At 40.2% G+C, this 18,938-nt stretch overlaps 4 protein-coding genes across 7 annotated transcripts in view; 1 reads left to right on the forward strand and 3 right to left on the reverse strand.

Annotated features, from left to right (window-relative positions):
* Positions 1-18,938, reverse strand: part of LOC145441419 (receptor-type tyrosine-protein phosphatase epsilon-like) — a 251,311-nt gene that overhangs the window by 111,245 nt on the left and 121,128 nt on the right. The window contains exons 5-10 of one of the 2 annotated variants that reach the window (XM_080319271.1): positions 16,804-16,959; positions 16,577-16,746; positions 16,037-16,133; positions 15,744-15,820; positions 15,553-15,687; positions 15,370-15,498 (exon numbers count right to left, since the gene is read on the reverse strand). The exons of the other annotated variant lie outside the window; for it this stretch is intronic. Of the exons in view, the coding sequence (XP_080175397.1) occupies positions 15,370-15,498; positions 15,553-15,687; positions 15,744-15,820; positions 16,037-16,133; positions 16,577-16,746; positions 16,804-16,959 (764 nt within the window). The remainder of the gene's footprint in view (positions 1-15,369; positions 15,499-15,552; positions 15,688-15,743; positions 15,821-16,036; positions 16,134-16,576; positions 16,747-16,803; positions 16,960-18,938) is intronic. 2 annotated transcript variants of the gene reach the window in all.
* LOC145441421 (uncharacterized) overlaps positions 1-18,938 on the forward strand; it is a 92,472-nt gene that overhangs the window by 27,230 nt on the left and 46,304 nt on the right. The gene's annotated exons all lie outside the window — the stretch shown is intronic.
* The window catches only part of LOC145441422 (receptor-type tyrosine-protein phosphatase alpha-like), a 131,428-nt gene continuing 115,282 nt past the window's right edge, over positions 2,793-18,938 (reverse strand). Inside the window, exon 17 of the mRNA XM_080319278.1 lies at positions 2,793-3,094. Coding sequence (XP_080175404.1) covers positions 2,988-3,094 — 107 coding nt within the window. The 3' untranslated portion in view covers positions 2,793-2,987. The remainder of the gene's footprint in view (positions 3,095-18,938) is intronic.
* Positions 11,417-14,977, reverse strand: LOC145441427 (uncharacterized). Its single transcript, XM_080319283.1, has 6 exons — positions 14,754-14,977; positions 12,633-12,748; positions 12,452-12,516; positions 12,014-12,101; positions 11,605-11,754; positions 11,417-11,541 (listed from the first exon to the last, which is right to left on the reverse strand). Exons 1-5 carry the CDS (start codon positions 14,829-14,831, stop codon positions 11,715-11,717), a joined length of 387 nt encoding a protein of 128 aa, XP_080175409.1. The 5' UTR covers positions 14,832-14,977; the 3' UTR covers positions 11,417-11,541; positions 11,605-11,714.

The raw sequence follows: 18,938 nt of genomic DNA on the forward strand, positions 1-18,938 counted from the left end.
AGATATTATACTCGCCCAAACGTAGCAGACTAAAAGAATATCTTTTGTGAGACGCACACACAAATTGTCATGGCTTTATTCCTTTGTGGATGCGCCGGGTGACATTTGCATTGTGGGCCCAGATTGGAAGGACAGGAGTTATTAGTCACTCCCACCCAGCGCAGCTATTGACAATGGACGAATACCCTAAGTTTCGGCCAAGGTATTTCTTTGGTATCACATCCCGTGGAGTTGCGTGTTGGCCGAAACTGCATACGTCTTTTGGTGTGTTGTGGGATCGTGGCGCGGTAATGACCGGCTCCGAAATGCCTGTTCCCATAAAATAGCCTATGTATGTTTTTCCTTGAGGGGCGGAGGTATGCATTTCAAACCCAGCTATCTACTGGAGCAGGGGTCACAAACTGTTTTGAAACAAAAAGCTACTTCTTGTGTAGTGTGTACTGATTATTGCGACGACCGACGGGTTACCACGTACTCCCGTCGTTTATCCGTGTTCAGTTGGATTTCTTCACTTAGAGTAAGACAATCACAGCACTGGGCGGGGTTTCCGCCCCTTACCAAGAACAAAAAACGCTCACTCGCAGGGACTCACACCAGCTCCTCCAAGCTCAGTTGCGTTGCTGCAGTGCGCGCAGAAGCGCCAATCTCCGCGTCGAGACTAGGGAATATAAACTAATATTAACTAATATATTAACTAACTCTACGTGAGCGAAGACAAGCAATGCTCCGAGCGACTGCGTTCGTATGTTCCTTGGGGTCGGCCGACCCATGTTCAACTGCTGCTCATATCAAACCAGCTTCAACTTTCAAATCTCTCATTTGGATATTTGCTACAGCGCAGTGGTGGCCCTACGAACGGGGGGGGGGGAGTGGGCGAGACTTACCGGGGGCCCCCTATCAGGGTTTGGCCAGGTGCTGGATTCGGCCATGTCTATTTTTTCATGTGTGCAAGGATAGACTACATTAAAACTAAGTACTTCTACCGCATGCAGAGACGTGATGATTATCGGGATACGGGACTTTTCTAACAAATGCAGAGATTTGATGATGATTGACACATCTGTACGGAATCCTATTCTTGCTTTACACGGATTTCCATGCTTATTCGTTATTATCCTTGAAAAAAGTGCATAATCCAAATAGAGGAGCCCTTCGAGCAGGAGGGCCCCCCGACGACCGCCCACCTCGCCCACCCCAAAAGCCACCACTACTACAGCGACCGCGGGCGACTCATTTGGTCCGCGTTGGTGACCCCTGTACTAGAGACATTTGAATCTCAAAGCTCGAAGAACATTTTCAAGAATTAATTAAATTCTCGAAAATACTCTATAATTTATGTTGGTTTACGAAATACTTTTGAGTCTCCTTCGAGCACGCTCCCCACCCTATTAAGGAATTTGGGGTGCGGCAGGTAAAGATATGGCAATAATGCAAATCGTTGGATGCGATAAATCATCCACTATAAAGTTGGGCAATTGGTATATTATGACGTATTAAGCAAATGACGCATGATGTATGAAGGAAGTTGATATCTCATTAAGCCTTTTCATCGCAATCCTTGTATTGTCTTCCAATATATCATGTAAGATTATAGTCCTAAGCAAAACAAATGTAATCGTGAGTAATCGTGATTACTTTTCCAATGTAATCGTAATCGTAATCGACTACTTCCTGATTTTGCTGTAATCGTAATCGTAATCGTAATCGCGTGATTCCGAAGTAATCGTAATCGCAATCGATTACATTCATAAAGTAATCACCCCATGTCTGTCTACATGCGGTGGGGAGTCCTTACGATTGATTGAAAATCCCCAAGCTCTGTTTGGAATGTTATTTGGCCGTGTGCAAAAATGTTAAACACCAACAAGTCAATTACGTTCCTTTCTTCACCGCGTCAACATCCGAATATACTGCATTAATCGGTATAACACACCCAACGTATCAAGACAACTTTCACTATCAAATTTTAAACTACTTACCTTTGCTGTCTACAAGTTTCTCTATTCGAGCACGAATTTAAGTGTTATTGGTATTTGACGGTATAAATTTCAAAGCACAGCAAGTGAAAAATCGCATTACATATAAAATAAAAATGGGCCAACGCACTGTGTGTTGGAAGGGGATCCCGATATATAAAAATGTTTGAACATCCGGTTCATGAGTCGGTGTATAAGTATATGTCGCAAAACATCAAGGACCAAAATAAACAGCATCCTATTACCATTCCTATTCCTATTTGACAATATCAAAATGCAATGAAAATTAACAGGACATGTCCATTCGTTTATTGCTGTACATTTCCGATTTATTTTCTTGGAATTTGTTTGCCGTGAGTGCTACACAGTATAAAAGTGGCTTGTCAAATCTCTCAATACTATGACTTTTAATTTCATAGCGATGACTCAACGGAATGTTCAATGCTCGCCGGCTTTAAGGACTCAAATTACTTTTATTTTATCAATACCGCGACCAACTATGAACAGCATATTAAACTTGTGTCTTTTACGATTCCGATAACCGGTGCGCATCATTTGATTCAGAGGACGGCGATTGCGTATTGAAAAATATTTCAAAATGCGTCGCGTATACAAGGAACAATGTTCGATCACTGATTGGTCAGAAATTATAAATGTATAGAGAGTATTTTGACACTGCCATCGCAATCAAATTCTCGTTACGATATATTATATCTATCGCAGCGAACAATTCCGTCGCACTTTGAGCGAGCTGGCGCGGATGGTGCTCCTTCCTGCTTTGATACTCATATCACACACGAAACACTAAAACAAAGGTGAATTGCTACGATGGTGATTATTCGCTGAAGAGGTCAATAAAGTATCACTTAATTGTTTTCTGACATCGCAATATTCACAATGAATGAATATATATAGGGGATTATGGAAGTGCATGTATGCAACCGTATAGGTCATCTAAAACACGAATGAATAGAATTATAATATGAATACATTATGGTCTGATGTCCATTGTTATAGACTGGTAGTCGCAGGTTCGTTTTCGTAAGGTGAATTGTTCTGAGATGGTGACGTTCTGTCAGAGTTCTTCCGGCCATTCGCGCGATCACCGGTAGTTGCAGGTTCGTTTTCGTATGCCGAATGGTTCTGATTCTTCGCACCATTCGAGTGTTCACAACTTCTCAACGCGTCATAGCAGAACTTGTATTGTTTCTACAGGAAAACGGCGTATTGTTCTAGTGGTGAACGGTGTCGGATAATAAGACCGAAAGAATGCAGCTTTACAAAAATTCTTGCTCGATGATAGTGACCAAAATCGTTACTTCCTCAAATAAGTTCGTATATATAAGCCCGACAGAACTGCTCTGCGTATACATTACAGCTACTAAAGCGGATATGTGTTTGTATTATAATTCAATAACAGTCCGTGTTTCAATGCACGAGGTGCACGAGGTGGGGTAGAGCTGAATGGTTTGACTTAAACCGCGGAACTCTGCCATTAACACAGTCATTATTCACTGTTCAGTCGTTACGGTGCTGGCGATTCGTACATGAAGCACATTAAACGGTAATGGAACTATAAATCCCTGATAGGCCAATAGAAAATGTTCCGGAATAATTTTGGTGAAATGGTACGCAAAGTTGTTGAAAATAATGTTGATGGTAATGTGAAGCCATATTCTTCCTATATAGTCCTATGAGGGGATGTATCTATATCGCAAAATATTGTAGTAATAAGGTTCATAGTTCACAGTCAAAACATATTCGAAATCGGTTCGAGTGCGACTGAGGTTAACTACATATAAATTTTCCAAATGGTGTGCCGTTACCTGGTTTCCCAATCGACTGGCCGACATTACATGACGTATAAAATTAACGCGCAATAATGCTAGTTTGTTTACAGGGATGGTATTTCAAATACGCGAAAAACCATCGCTAAGCAGAAGATATTTCGACACTGGACGGAACCTAAAGATGTTATTTGAAATTATGCCTTCTACGTGCACTATGTATTCATAAACGTTAGAGTTCTCACCGTTCACTGCCCTCAAATGTTGCAAACATCTCTTAAATGTTGCCGACACAGTCACACTATTTTGTACGCAAACAGTATTAACAATAAAATTCAAACAGTCATCGCGTTAGTGGGTCTATAAAAAGATACAACGCATTTGGACTATTTACCTCAAAACTGCTTTCCTCCCCGTTCTGTCATGTACTATCAATCTTTGCCACTGGAGTATGATATTATAGGCTTTGATGCGTAGAATTCGGATGCCAGTAGTTATATACCTGATCATTTATCAAACCGACGTTGGCGTCCTTCAAATCTTTTGCTGTTCTGAACACATCCAGGCGTTGTTCGGTCTCCATACGTGACAGCAGATTGATCAGATCACAAAATGTCCCGGTTTCCCCGAATCGTCGTCTAAAAATATTAACAGATCATTCTAGTTGCTGATGGCAAATAATGGTCATTATTATTTGCAATGGTTTCCATTCCAGCATTGATGAAACTAGGCTTTTTTCACAGATATTGTCATACGTTTGGTTACAGTAATCTAGTCTTGTAGAGCCAGCCATGACTCTGTAGCTCAGGGGTTAGGAACCTTTTTCGACAAATGAGGCATATTGACCCTAATTTCAATTGTAATTCTCAACGAGCAATACATCGATGTCAAGTACTACGTCACAATCAAAATTCCATGGCGTCATTGAGGCGCAAAATCAATAAGCTTCACTGGCGGATATTATTGGTATCCAATATCATTTGGCTATACTTACTATTCAATTTTCAAATTCTTCGGCGCAACATAACGTTGTGTTCAGGGCTTTGGGGCCGGAGCCGGAGTCCGGAGCCGGAGCCCCGGAGCCGTGCATTTTCCCCGGAGCTGGAGCCGGAGCCGGAGCTCTACATAAAATTCAGCCGGAGCCGGAGCCGGAGCTGGAGCCCGTTATTTGAGGAGTAGCTCCGGCTCCGATGCATTTCATAAGATGCTATTATATATGCAACAACCACATCTGCTGATTTATCATTATTGAACAGCAGGCCTGAATTTTAATGCTATGCACAGCAATGGCATAGAGAGAAAAGTGCGTTCTAGTGCAACTATGATGTTATCGACAATTGACAAGTATTTATTATGACGTCACAAGCTGACACGGCGGCACCTATGTCTTCGTTGCTGTATCGGATGTTACTGACGGCTGACAGACTCTAGATCAGTGGTTCTCTACCTTTTTTGTCTTCGTGGACCCCTTTTGAACCGTCACGGACCCGCGCGGACCCCCAAAGCTTTAGAGCAAATCTAGCTCAATCATCGTGCAACCGTCATATATCTTGTGCAAATATTAACTGTAGGTCAGTGATAAACAGCAGCAAAATGTCTTTTCTTCAAAATAGCATCATACTATATACGTAGAAATTATGTAGACCAGTAGTTCTCAACCTGAAGGGGGGGGGCGCCCCCCTGAGGGGTGGGAGGAAAGCATCTGAAGGGGGGCGCGAAGAAGCGGTCAACTGAAAATATTTTTCGCGCTCTGCGCGATTTACCTCCAATTCACGCGTGTTACTATATATAGAGACCGAATTTCATATTTTTTAATCCTCTCATCAACAGTCATAACCTTCCATGCCACCAAACAATCTGTTAGGGTTGCTAGAATCCCGGTTGGATTTTGTGATATGACGATAAGGGGGGCGCGAAATTTTTCTCTATCATAAAGTGGGTCGTGTCTAAAATAAAAGTTAAGAACCACTGATGTAGACTTATATTTGAAATCGATATCTGTAGCACTGTAGCTGCAGTTCTTGAAAAACGTGATTGTGTCTCGAAAATCCGCGTCTTCGATTTGATATGATCGAGTGCCGAAAATCCATTTCCGCCAATATATGTGATAGCCAATATAATAATAACGCGTAATGCTTACGACGAGACATTTGGGCATGATCGCAATATATAAGGCACCAAAATTGAGAACATATTTTTAATGAACATGCAACGTCCATCCTAGTCGTTTCTATCAAGCAGCTCATCTTTATAACTTATTCCAGAATATTGGTTATGTATATCACAGGAGAAACATTTCAAAGTCACCCTGATTGACCTGCACGACTGCGACTTTTATATTTTACCACAAACCCAGGGTTGTAACCAAGCCACATTGTTTCGAGTCACGAGTCAATCTTACTTTTGTGGTTTTGACTCGAGTCAAGTCGAGTCATTTTCAATTCATCACCGAGTCGAGTCCGAGTTCAAGTCACCGTTTAAAGGCTCAAGTCCGAGTCATAGTGTTATGACTCGAGTCGAGTCCAAGTCATAGTATTGAAGTCATGTTAAACTCATGTTTTCAATCGTGAATTAGCTTATAGCTAATAGAGAATAAACGAATTCATTCTACATACTATCTGATATAGAACTAACGAATTCACGTCTAGATACCAGCTGATAGAGAATCAGAATCAACAGATGCAGATTTATGTAGACGTATAGTTTTTCTTTCATGTTATCAGGTGGTTGAATAAAAAAAGGTCAGCTTTCCTGCTCAGCTCCCGAAATAGCCGCCGGAGCGTTACTAATATGAGAGGAAATTTTGGATTAACTACAAATAGAGATTTCAGAATTTTACCGGCCCACCTCATGATATTGTTATATTGTGTAAAAATATGATTCATAGCAAATTTGGCTCAATTCCAACTAGAAAAAGCGAATTTATTAGAGTGGAATATTTTGGATATGAAAAAATAGTCGGCTTACTACTAGCATATAATTATATTATATGAAATAATTTCTCAACAAAAACACTCCCTATATTTTCTAATCTAAAATATTCTCCTCTCGTATCATTGATTCTACTTTTTAAAATTGAACCAGATTCAGTGTTCATTTTATGCAACATAACAATTTTACCAAGTAGCCACCCAGTAAAATGAATAAGAAATTATTTTTGAACAACCCTATTGTACAAACATCACACAACATTAGCCATTCATTACATTCATGCACAATGCACATACCTAACAAAACGTCAAATGGACGGAGTGTATTGTGTGTTTTCACTGACAGCAGATCAAATTAATGATGAGTTACAATTCAAAAATACTTGTGGAAAGGAGATCCGCATATATGTTATAGCGGCATGGCCTTAGAATAAATCCACATCTACTGAAACACGCTCCACTGGTGCACTAGATACGGGAATTGGCAAGCATTGAAGATTGGATACTCATTATTTTTGGTCGCACAATAATGCGAAGAATTATCGCCTTCAAATCTACACATGAGCTTATCAGTCTCTTCCAAATACTTGACCATCTGATGTATTTCATTGCCTCTAATTGAACTTTGCTTCGATTGTTTGCTTGTATAATTGAAAAGTCTCGAGTACTTTGATTGCGGAGGATCTATTACCTCTTCATCACAGAATGATTTTGTACAATGCATTGCTATTATATGTGACATTGTCTGTTGTTTTTACGGCGGCATTTCTGATATCAGACTAGTGCAACGAAAGCAGTGGCGACAAATAGCGATATCGGCAGAATTCGTCATATGCGTTGAACTATCCAGTACGATTCGCAAATTTCTTCATCTTCAAGTCATATAAAATATGCCGAGTCAATGACTTGGGTCGAGTCATGCGTAATAACTCGAGTACAAGTCGAGTCAATTCAATTATTGACTCGAGTCGAGTCGAGTCATTTTCCCTTTTCAAGAAAATGACTCGAGTCAAGTCGAGTCACCAAAAATTCGTGACTCGAGTCTGACTCGAGTCGAGTCATGACTCGAGTAATTACAACCCTGCACAAACCCAACAAAATGTATATTCTGTTGATGTGAATCCTGAAGTTTTAGCAGCGATGAAGTGAAACTGCCTTGTGATTTCCCTGATTTAAAGAAATACAAATTAGGTTAATAACCATTGAGCAAATTTAGAGGCTTCGCCGACCCCTGAAAATGTTTCGCTGACCCCTAGGGGTCCGCGGACCACCGATTGAGAAATGCTGCTCTAGATTACTATAGATAACTAACCTATGGGTAGATTAGTAATCTATATAGACCAGGAATGGCCAACGTTTTCGGCTAGAGGGGCACATGCAATTGACGAACGAGTGCGCGGTCCACTAGCAGCGCCAAGCGGGTAAAATTTTCAAAGCTTATAAATAAACTAGGTCAATAATATTATTACTTGAGTATATTGCGGGTCTACTGTATACCGCGTGCTAGGCTGAGCTTGCAAGGACACGACTATTCGGCGTCTGGCCACGTCAATATCGAAGGTCTCCGATAATATGCGACAATCATTTTGTGCCTACATTGCACCATCGACGATCTTTATGCGAGCGCATATGCGAAAAGACTTTCTCCAGTAATTGCGAATACAGTTAGACTCAATCGGGTAAATTAGACGTTTTTTTCATTTTCAGTAGGGGGTAGGCTACCAAGCAAGAAATCGTGTGAAAATTAAACACGCGAGGCGTGAAGAAAAATTTCACTACTATTTTAGTTTATTGTAATGTACGACGATTTACTGAAAATGTGACTGGACCCTGGATCTGCCAATGCGTCGGAACTGATATTTTAGTCATCAATATCCCAAATGTCACAGCAAAGACTTGTAATTTTTGATTGACATTGCAAGTTCACAATCTGAGCAATTCATATTCGATAATATAATAGGAAATTACCTCGCGGGCCACGCAAAACCCTCTCGCGGGCCACATTTGGCCCGCGGCTTGACCAGCCCTGATATATACAGGCCAATTCAATAATTTCAGAGCCGGAGCCGGAGCTGGAGCCGCAGCAGTGGTAATAATGCGGCTCCAGAGCTGGAGCCGGAGCTAATGTATGATAGAAGAAAGCTCCGGAGCCGGAGCCGGAGCAGTTTAAATTTACGGCTGCTCCAAAATCCTGGTTGTGGTAAAAGCATACATTTTAATGGCATTGCGAGCAAGCTGCCTAATAATCGTGATTCTGGAGGAATATATTTGTAACTATTCTTGGTAATTAGGAATGCGTGCTATGTGGGGTACAGCTAGAGCAACTTTAATTTTGCAACGATATGAATATACAAACTGTGCAAATGACCGTGCTCGACGGATTAGATTTTCCGATGAATACCCCGAAATTATGAAGTTGTCTTCACCATTATTGAGAAATCTATTTTATTGTAGGCTACTGTAAAATATGAAATTATTAGCCGCCAATATATGAAAATGGGGTTCCAGGCCCGTAAAACCCCCTAGATGTGACACTTTCTGACCATAGACAGACCTGTGTCAGCTACCACAGGCACATTGATTTCGATCGATCTTCATTTTTATTCCGTAACGCCGACTTGCAGCACGGCCCAATTCTGGGCGCCCACACCAGGGGTGGACAATTATTTTCCTCCGCAGGTCAAATGAGAAAAATAAATACGTTGGCGGGCCGAGTGAAATAATTTAGCTATATTCTTCTGCGTTTTTAATTTTATTTCTAAATTACATTGGTAATAAATGCTGTTCAATGAATGTGTTGATATTAGGTAATGGCAAAGTGACGATTAATTAAAAAGTATCAATTTGATGTCATGATTCGAAACAACGTTAAACGTGATACATTTTAGCTCTCTTTAAACCCCTATTCACGTTTGTCTATTAAAACTCTAAGACAAGTGGTTCTCAAACTTTTTTAGGCACGTCTCCGTTTATGACCGTGAACAATTTCGTGCCTACTCATCGTGATATCACAAAATAATAATAATTGCACCCAGAATGCTAGCAATCCCAACGGGTAGTTTTGATGGCATGGTAGAGATGCCTGCTGATGAGAGAATTGTTGAATCCCAAAGTTGGACAATACACAAAGCAGCAACTATTAGCCAGGGTATATCGCGTTTCATTTCGTGCTTTTGTCATAAGATCGACTTTAATTAAAATCCTTAATGTCGGCGACATGCTCGGCAAAAACTGAAAGGATGGGTTTACCCCTGCCTCCAGTATGCGAATATTTAGTGCTCTAAATTCTAAACCTAAACCTTCTTCGAATTTCAGTTTTTGGCTTTCTTTTTTTGGCATGCCCGTCAATTCTTTATGGGTGATAGATATGATGAGTAATATAGTAATCGCGAGCACTAATTGACTTGTTTCACGAATTAGGGATTTGGAAAGATATCACGTAACAAATTGAAACACATACCGTATAATGCGTAATGTGACAATCTCAACAAGGAAGGTTTGAACTAAACTATATAGGAAGAGTGATGTCTTATAACTTCAATTGCTACTCATACTTTGCCAAATTGCCATTATATCTTAAACATGGATCACGCATGCCAGATACGTAGGCAGCGTAATCGTGGCATATTAATGAACAGGCTTCAAAGTAAACGAATTTCGTGTTCATTTGCTGCAGCCTATGGTTTTAGTCATTCAAAAAGCAAGTTTGATGTTTTAAATTCCAAGCAACCTGTCGCGGGCCACACAGAATAGCTTCGCGGGCCGCATTTGGCGCGCGGGCCGCACTTTGCCCAGGTCTGGCCTACACGGATGGTATGGCGAGGAGGAGCCTATAGATAAAACTCCAACACTTAGGTTGGAATTCTGGAGTCGACCTCGGCCGGACTCGAGCCCGCAACCTATTGGTGTTGCATCTGTGGATTATACCACTACGCTACCTCGCCTCCCTGTTAATAAGGGTATTGCAGTGAAATCGGCAAATGATGGTCTAAGATACATAATGCGTATGTTGGTACACTGTGCAGCTATCATTACGGTTCGTGCAAACCCTAAAAGGTTCAGGTTCGCGTGAAGACGAACGTAAACACGAACACATGACCTCACACGATGTTACAATGCCAAGTAAAACGCAAATCAAGTTCTGCCAGCTGTCCACGTCCGGTTTATTTTTGGAGTAATAAAGTCTTTAATATAGTCTTTAATGAGAGGGTGTCAATGGATAGAGCGAAATGTAAAATCATGATATGATCTTTTGCGAGTCCTACATGCGACGGATGAGGGACAGGTCTTTGGTAAGAGGACTGTGATTAGCACCCCGTATTGCTGGATTTCTCACTGGCTCGACATATCATCCGCTGTTGCATCTACTACTGCGGGGGAAGATATATAGGGCCGAAATAGCAAGTTAGGCACGTAGCAGTAAGAATCAATGATCGTCGGATTATATTTTCATTCGATCAAGACACACGCTATGTACGATGCGATGTAATGAACATATAGGAGAATGCCGAAACGAGGTTGAATGAAAACCTTTAGACGCGAATCCTAATACCAGGTCAATTGTCACAAGCATTTTCAATGCATCCATTACCACCCTGTGACAAACGACTCGATTAAAGATTCATCGCAAATTATTTGGAGATCAAAGACAATACGCTTGAGATAAAGAGATGGCTATATGGGGACTCTAGACCATTCTGACAGTTTTGCTATAAGCATGCACCTGCATTGAACTAAAATCCTCGGTGGTTTGCTGGGCGACATCGTTCTAATTGAACGATTTATATCTTCGATCACGTTTAGCGCTGTTTTGGGCCTCCATTTCAGTATATTGTACTGTTTGATTTCCTGGAATGAAAAGGCTTTTAGATCTTTCGTCATAGGCTACCTATAAGTTGATTTCACCTATACCTTGGTTTGAAATGACGGATCTCGTCGTACATATATGCTGTTCGTGTGAAAGTTCTTATTTTCGTCGACCCTCATTGACAATTCCACTGATACAGAAAAGAATTCTCGTTTCATCTTCTCTTCTGATGGCCAGCATTCGTTGACGTTTTCCTTCGGATAACAACAAATAAATCGAATCCCATAATATTATGACATGGTGAACTATGAGATACGTTCGGATGTAGTGATAGGTCATTGATGGACACTATAAATTGAATTTCATTGTCGAGGATCAATCTCCAAAAAGTTTCTGCTGTCGATTTGGAAGTCGGAATGCAGGCTATCAGTTCCAGAGAATGGTCATATGTCTAATCGAAAACAAACATTCCCGATTTACTATAGAACAGCCATACAATTACATTAATCCAACCTCCACACGAACTGCACTAATCCTCGCGATGTTTTCGCCATCTTCTGGTCTCCAAGTAACAGGTAGCCTACATTCAGTGCGAACGCCACTAGAAATAATATCAGCGTATATTCAGTGTCGTATCCCGAATGGTTTAGTGTAGAAGCATGCAGCAACTGTGTCGCCAGGTAACATAGGGTCGACATGTGGAATACAACGCTGTTTCGAAATGTACAATGGATAATTGTAAATGACACTTCATCTAACAGTAAACGGTTCCTACCTATGGCATGCAACACCAATTAAGATAATATTTGTCCGCTAACAAAAGTTAAGTTGGTCAATGTTAGCCACTATTTCGCGGTTATAGCAAAATTTATGATTTATCCAGCGTCGCTAGAAGGAAATGTATGAGAATGCCAGAATTTTGGGTATATATGATGTAAACATTTGCAATACCTGTTTCTGGGGCAATCTTTGGCAGAGATGCAGCATCTTGTAAATTTTTCATCTGCCTTGAAAGCCTGTGCATGAATGAATATATAGTTTCCTTCGCCGCAAAAGGTTTGTGTGTCCCATATAGACCACTCAACCTATCGATATTTAACAACACAATTCCATGGAATTTGCTTGAACTTACTCCGTGTTGCTAGGATTGTTCGCTGATCGCTCTGCATAAAACGTTTCTTTGTCAAGATCAGTGTCTTTGAACAGGTGGCAATCCGTAATATGTCGATATATGAATTTGTATTGGTACTAAATTATTAAAAACGTAACTTTAATTTTGGATGTTTCGAGCTCGATAATCATCTGGCTTAATGACATGTGCCAGGGTAAAGTCGAGTACGAAGGGATTCGAATTTGAGCCGATTCTTTAAATACCATACAACAAATCATTAAATGCACACAATTTCGTTCTCGAAAAAGGCAGTAAGACAGCAAGATGGTTCCCGAAACTGTTGACTGATTTATGCTTCACACTGTAAAACATTCTATATATTTTAAAACACGTATAACTTCAATTTTCAAATGATTGCATGCAATACTTAGCAGTGTTGGGAAAAATCAAAATGCATTCGAGTCATAAGTCATATCCGATCATGGTATACTTTGACTAAAATAATTTTTTTAAAGATGACTCGAGCCAGGTCAAGTCAAGTCGAATTTTCGAAGCAACAGGCAAGATTAAAATACTAAAACCGCTAACTTATTTATTCAAGTCATGATGATTTGTAAGCTGATTGAAGTACGGAATATTTACTCTGAATCGAGCAAGTAACATACAGTTAAGGATACTTGTAGAAAAATAGAGGCTACAATACGAAACTTCGAGAAGCTGCAGTGAATTGATATTATATGGAATGCATCACTCACGTACACACCCATCAGATACAATTTAATCCTGCACCAAGTATGAACGGTTAATGCAAACGTATAAATAATAATATTAAAAATAATCTGCAAACAATTCGATATCGCCACTCCGACAAAATTTGGAATGATTACAGTCCGCGAAATCAGGAACAACCGCCGGATATGAATATCAAAGTAAAAAAGAAAAGAGAATGCTTATTCATTCAGCTTGCCAACCTAGCTGATCAAATCATACAACAAAAGGAATCGGAAAAACAAGCAAAATACGCAGATACCAAAATGAAAGGTGAAAAAATGTGGCGATGCAAAATAAGCATTGTACCGATAGTCATTCGCGCTAGTGGTCGTAAGCAAAAAAAAACTCATGAGGCATATCCTACAGATTCCGAGTAACGTTCGATTCGACATAATCCAAAAGATCACGTTATTGAGAACTATGCATATTCTTCGGAAGGCCTTGAATGGACTAAAATTGCACTTGTGCGCGTAAACCACAGCATAATTTCTGTAATTTCGATTCTTCCTATTCAATCATCTCTACCTCTACTCTGCAACCCTTAATAGTTTTTAATCTACCGCAGTTCTGTAATCTGACTTCTTCATGTATATTGCATTGGAATAAAAATTTGACTTTATTATGGAAATTTTAAAATTTTAATTCAATCTCGTCATTTTCCTTTAGGAACAAGTTGCTCCCCGGATTACGTGTGCATTTACCAGTTTTACTGTGGATAAAGAATATAATCATAATATAATAATTTATAGAGCGCCGAATACAACAATATGTCATTACTACACTAGGGCGCTGTACACAAGTGGCAATAAAATAAAAATTTCGAGTTAACCTTACAAGAGAATACATTGTTATAGAACAGTGGTTCATAACATTAACCTGAAATCCATTACTAACGCTAATCTGCAAGCCTTCGAGGAACTCCGAATATTTGTTGAGTCTCAAAAAGAAAAAATCCACCACATTACACTTCTACAAACATAGCTAATACAGATTAATAGTGCATAGCGGGTACTGCTGAATAAAAAGAACAAAACCAATAAAATGTGAATTTCACACAAAACAAAAACAGAATAATTAATATTCATTGCAAATTAGTGTTACTTTTGCTATTCCCTTTAAGAGACTAGTTTGAAATGGACAGATTCGCCTTTCAAAATCGCTGGATACGTCACCACAAGACTTACAATTCAACAGTGATGGCGCCTAATTTCCTGCATCTAATGTTTGTATATGTCCTGAACTACTGCGAAGCCCCTGCGACTGGTTCAGAGAACCTCGGGTAAGAACCCCTGGCTTAAATTATAGACTGAAAACACAAATTTACTCTTTATAAATAATGCCCTAGTAAACCCATGAAGCAGAGGAACTTACGCCTGTTTGAACCATATCCATTCTATGTGCTCTCATAGCTAAGACGCATTGGAACGGGTCAATACATTTGTTCTCCATCGCTTCGTGAATGAGGTAGTCGTACGCTATGAAAGTACCAGTTCTACCGGCTCCAGCGTTGAAATAATTACACCAATTATGTCAGTCAATCTTAGCGATTTCGACATAGTATCATCTTATCGCAGGAATAAATTTTGACGTGTATCACGTCACGCACAATTTGGAAAACCTACCTATCACAATCCTTTCAGGACAATATGCGTAGAATAAAGTGTCTACTCAATTAATGAAATGTTTGAGGTGCCAATAGCACAGCGGGCCTAAGAGAGATTATACACTAACTTTTCACATAAATGAATCCTATAACTTGGACTCAATTTTCTTATTCATATACCTGCAGTGCACGATTATAGGCTCGTCGCTCCTTCCTTGGGTGTCCATACACATCTTGTGAAATCGAAAAAAGTCGATGTTGCAATCGGCACGCCATGATCGGGCCAATTCATCAGCTGATAATGCACGACGCGATGAGTCGACTAATAAATGAATTTCGATTAATTCCCGAATTTCACTGAATCAAGCTCATTATTTTCCCCACAAATCGATCCGACAAGTCAAATATTCGTTTAGCTATCCCTCCGAAATTCTCGCCAGATACTCCGGTTACAGTCACATTTCCGTAGTCATGAGAAAGAGAAGATTCTGGCCGGTAACATTCGCATTTTTTCTGCAATACAGTCTAGATTATATTCCATATATTACAACTATATCACCAAGTCACCTTTCCATTCTCTACCAAGTTGGTCACCATTACGATTACTCGCGATTTTTGCTGGATTACCATTTGCCAGAAATCGTCTACAGTGGACGGCAAGGGTCCTTGCGTAGCGATGAATTTGTTTCGTCGTTTGAATCCCTGTGAAATGGCAATTTCAATAACAGGGAATTGTAATATATACAAGAGATACGTACATTGATGTAAGATGCGTTGATGTAGGTCGCAATATCCAGGTCTTGTCTGCCGACAAAGCAAACACGGCAATGATCATCTGAAAGACAATTAGCATTTGAAACTAATTATAATTGAATCGGAATTTATTACAATACGTTGCCCATATGTCAATCGCGTGAATTAAATTCGCAGTGCTATGAATATGCATAAAAATAAGCATTCCCAATTCCCATATTTACTTCATTAAATAGGCATATCAATAAATCTAAAATCAAAGTGAATGGCTTCACGTTAAAGAAATTTACCAACTCACATGGCAGAACGTTTCGAAATCGATTCTTATTCTTCACTTGTGTATTTGAAGCAACGACTGTTGATTTATCGATCAAGGCCGACCTTTCCTTCAAGTCCTTTGAAAGTAAATGGATTTGTACTGTGTTGCGGGAAAACCGCTTAGGGAAGTGGTTCCCAAACTTTTTTAGACACACCCCCTTCATGATAGTGGAAAATTTCGCGCTCGCTTTATCGTCATATTACAAAATGCAACCAGAATGCTAGCAATCCCAACGGATAGTTTGACGGCAAGGAAGGTTAAGAGTGTTGATGAAAGAATTCTTAAATATGAAATTTGGACTATACACGGCAGAGCAATAACTATGAATTGGGGGTAAATCATGCGTAGCGCGAAAAAGAAACTTTCAGCTGACCGCAGCTCAACGCCCCCTTCAGATACTTTCACGCCCCCCCCCCAGTTTGAAAATCACTGGATTAGGGAATTTAACCCAGCAGGGAAGACAAGTAGTTGTGGCTGGTTTATCGCCTCCATAAAACGCTTGTTCATGGTAACAGTCACCTTGATCTCCTCCTTAAACTGCTTTCCCTCGCTTTCACTGAAGGTTTTGAATGTTTCAAGTAGGTTGTTAAGAGATTTTGCAGTTGGGGAGGAGTTGTCGGTCGGAGAATTTACTTCTCCATATGTGGAATAAGGCGATGTCGCTGCATCCACAGCACTGGAATTTCCTCCTAAAAAATATGTAAAATACGAGTAAGTGGAATCTGGTCCTCATCGAAAAGTATCACCTGTTCGATATTCTCCATCGTCACCACTTGCATAAGAGTGATCGTTGGCCTCTTTGGATGTCATGAATTTGGTGGTAACAATAAAACGCGCGATAAATACAGCAGCTGCGATAAGCAGCAATGCAGCAATCACCAGCAGCACAATCAACAATACATCTGTAACGTGAAAATTTATGAGCGTAATCCAACAATGAGCAGGTGAATAACCGACGTCGTGTTATGTCCAAATTTATGTATTTATCAAAATCCCGTCTCCATCAATATCAGGGGATTTGTAAAGGCTCACTTGGCTATATACCAAACGAACTAACTGAAAGTAACTCTGACATATCAACAGCTAGAGATATTATTTCACGTTTCGCTAAACGAACCTCAGTATAGTTCTTACAGTCTACCTCACATCCCATTAGTAACACTGTATATGTCTTGTCTACAATGTGTTATCTGACTATTGTTTGTTGATGTATCGTTTCGGTATAGAAGTTTTTACATGTATTTGTTAGCGGTGAATTAGTGAATTCAGTCGTAACTATAATGACGAAAAGCCGGGCGAATTCAATTCCTTTGCGAATTCAATAGGTCGTTTAGCCTCTCATAATGTTCCGTAGTCGATGTCGTACATACATTGATTCATATATAGGATAAACTTATGAATATGGACAATTAGGGCGGAGATTATAAAGTTGGATTAGCAACAAAGGCGATTATCGCGTTCGTCAGGATTTATCAACTCAGGATTAAGGAAACCGGTTGATCACAGCGCATAAAGTTAGCGTTGATCTCATGATTTAACAAACCGGAACAAACTAAAGATAACTAGTTATCCATAAAAACTGCGTACACTGCGTACCATTCCCACGCACAAATACTTCCGATAATGACCGTACCGATTGTATCTTAGGTAAGTGCTTCTCAACCGGTGGGTCGCGGGCCACCAGTGGGCCGCGAAGCTATTTTAGGTGGGCCGCGAAGAGGCTCTAACCGTTACACTTTCGTATTCAATTTTCCAACTATTCTAGACACTTTATATTCTCAAGATTGGAAGAGTTAATGCACATTTTCCTCCTCCAAATTAAATTGTTTTGCGTCCATAAGCGCCACAAGCCACGTTGCCGTGCTCGCAATAATTGGTGAGCCAGATTTTCGTCAGTCATATTGATTGCAGCGTGAAGTCCGACAGTGCGTTATTGTGTATGCTTGAGATTGAAATTCATTCTTTCCTCCAAAGGCTTTGCGAACGTTGATCGAGAAATGCAGCAATTCAGCCCGATTTGTCGTTATAATCAGCAAACAATTGCCGCAACGCAAGTTACTCATAACCCCTTTGTGTTCGACGTAAAGACAAATGGTTGATTGGATACGCGCTTGCTGGTCTATTGCTGTTTGTGGTATTTATGGTGTTTTTCTACTACAATGGTCATTTGCACCAGGCCGATATTCTGTATTATGATTCCGCATCTGACGACTTGGAGCACGGTCTACTTCCAGACTTTTTAAAAACACCGCTTCAGCAGATCGGATCGAATGGCGAGGACCCTATAAGCGTTTCCGTAATCATCTGTTACATGCAGGACCTTAACTGCCCCACCCCAATCTCCCAATTGGTGCATCGAGCTTGAAAAGGGCCAAAATTATCTCATGAATCATCATAAATTATGGAGTATTTGTTTGGAGAGTTATTGAACTTCTTTCAAATTTTCTTCGCGCATGTCGCGAACTGGCATCGTTAGATGTCTTGGTTTTAAAAGCGGTATACCCATCCCCCTAATAAAATAATACGCATAATTTATAGAAATAGGCTTTTCGGTGTCGGCCATTACCGCACCACGTCACACCAAGACATTTGAAGTTTCAGCCAACATACGACTCCGCGAATTGTGCAACCAAAAAGGTCGACAGTGAGAAAACCTCCGCCGAAAAGGATCGAAACCTTCGGTATATGTATGCCGAATTGTCCATGGAATATATACGGTAGGTGCCTAAATGGCTGTCTCCAAATATCGCTGTCCCAAAAAATTCATAGTAGTATATGTAATTGACAATATCATTGACCGAATGCCATACATGAATTCCAGAAAATATTCACACTATAGGCGCAACCAGATAACTGTAACACACTGACAACATAGAAACTG

Source organism: Botryllus schlosseri, chromosome 6, assembly GCF_051294905.1.
Source record: "Botryllus schlosseri isolate E-star chromosome 6, Bs_hap1, whole genome shotgun sequence".
Classification (NCBI taxonomy): domain Eukaryota; kingdom Metazoa; phylum Chordata; class Ascidiacea; order Stolidobranchia; family Styelidae; genus Botryllus; species Botryllus schlosseri.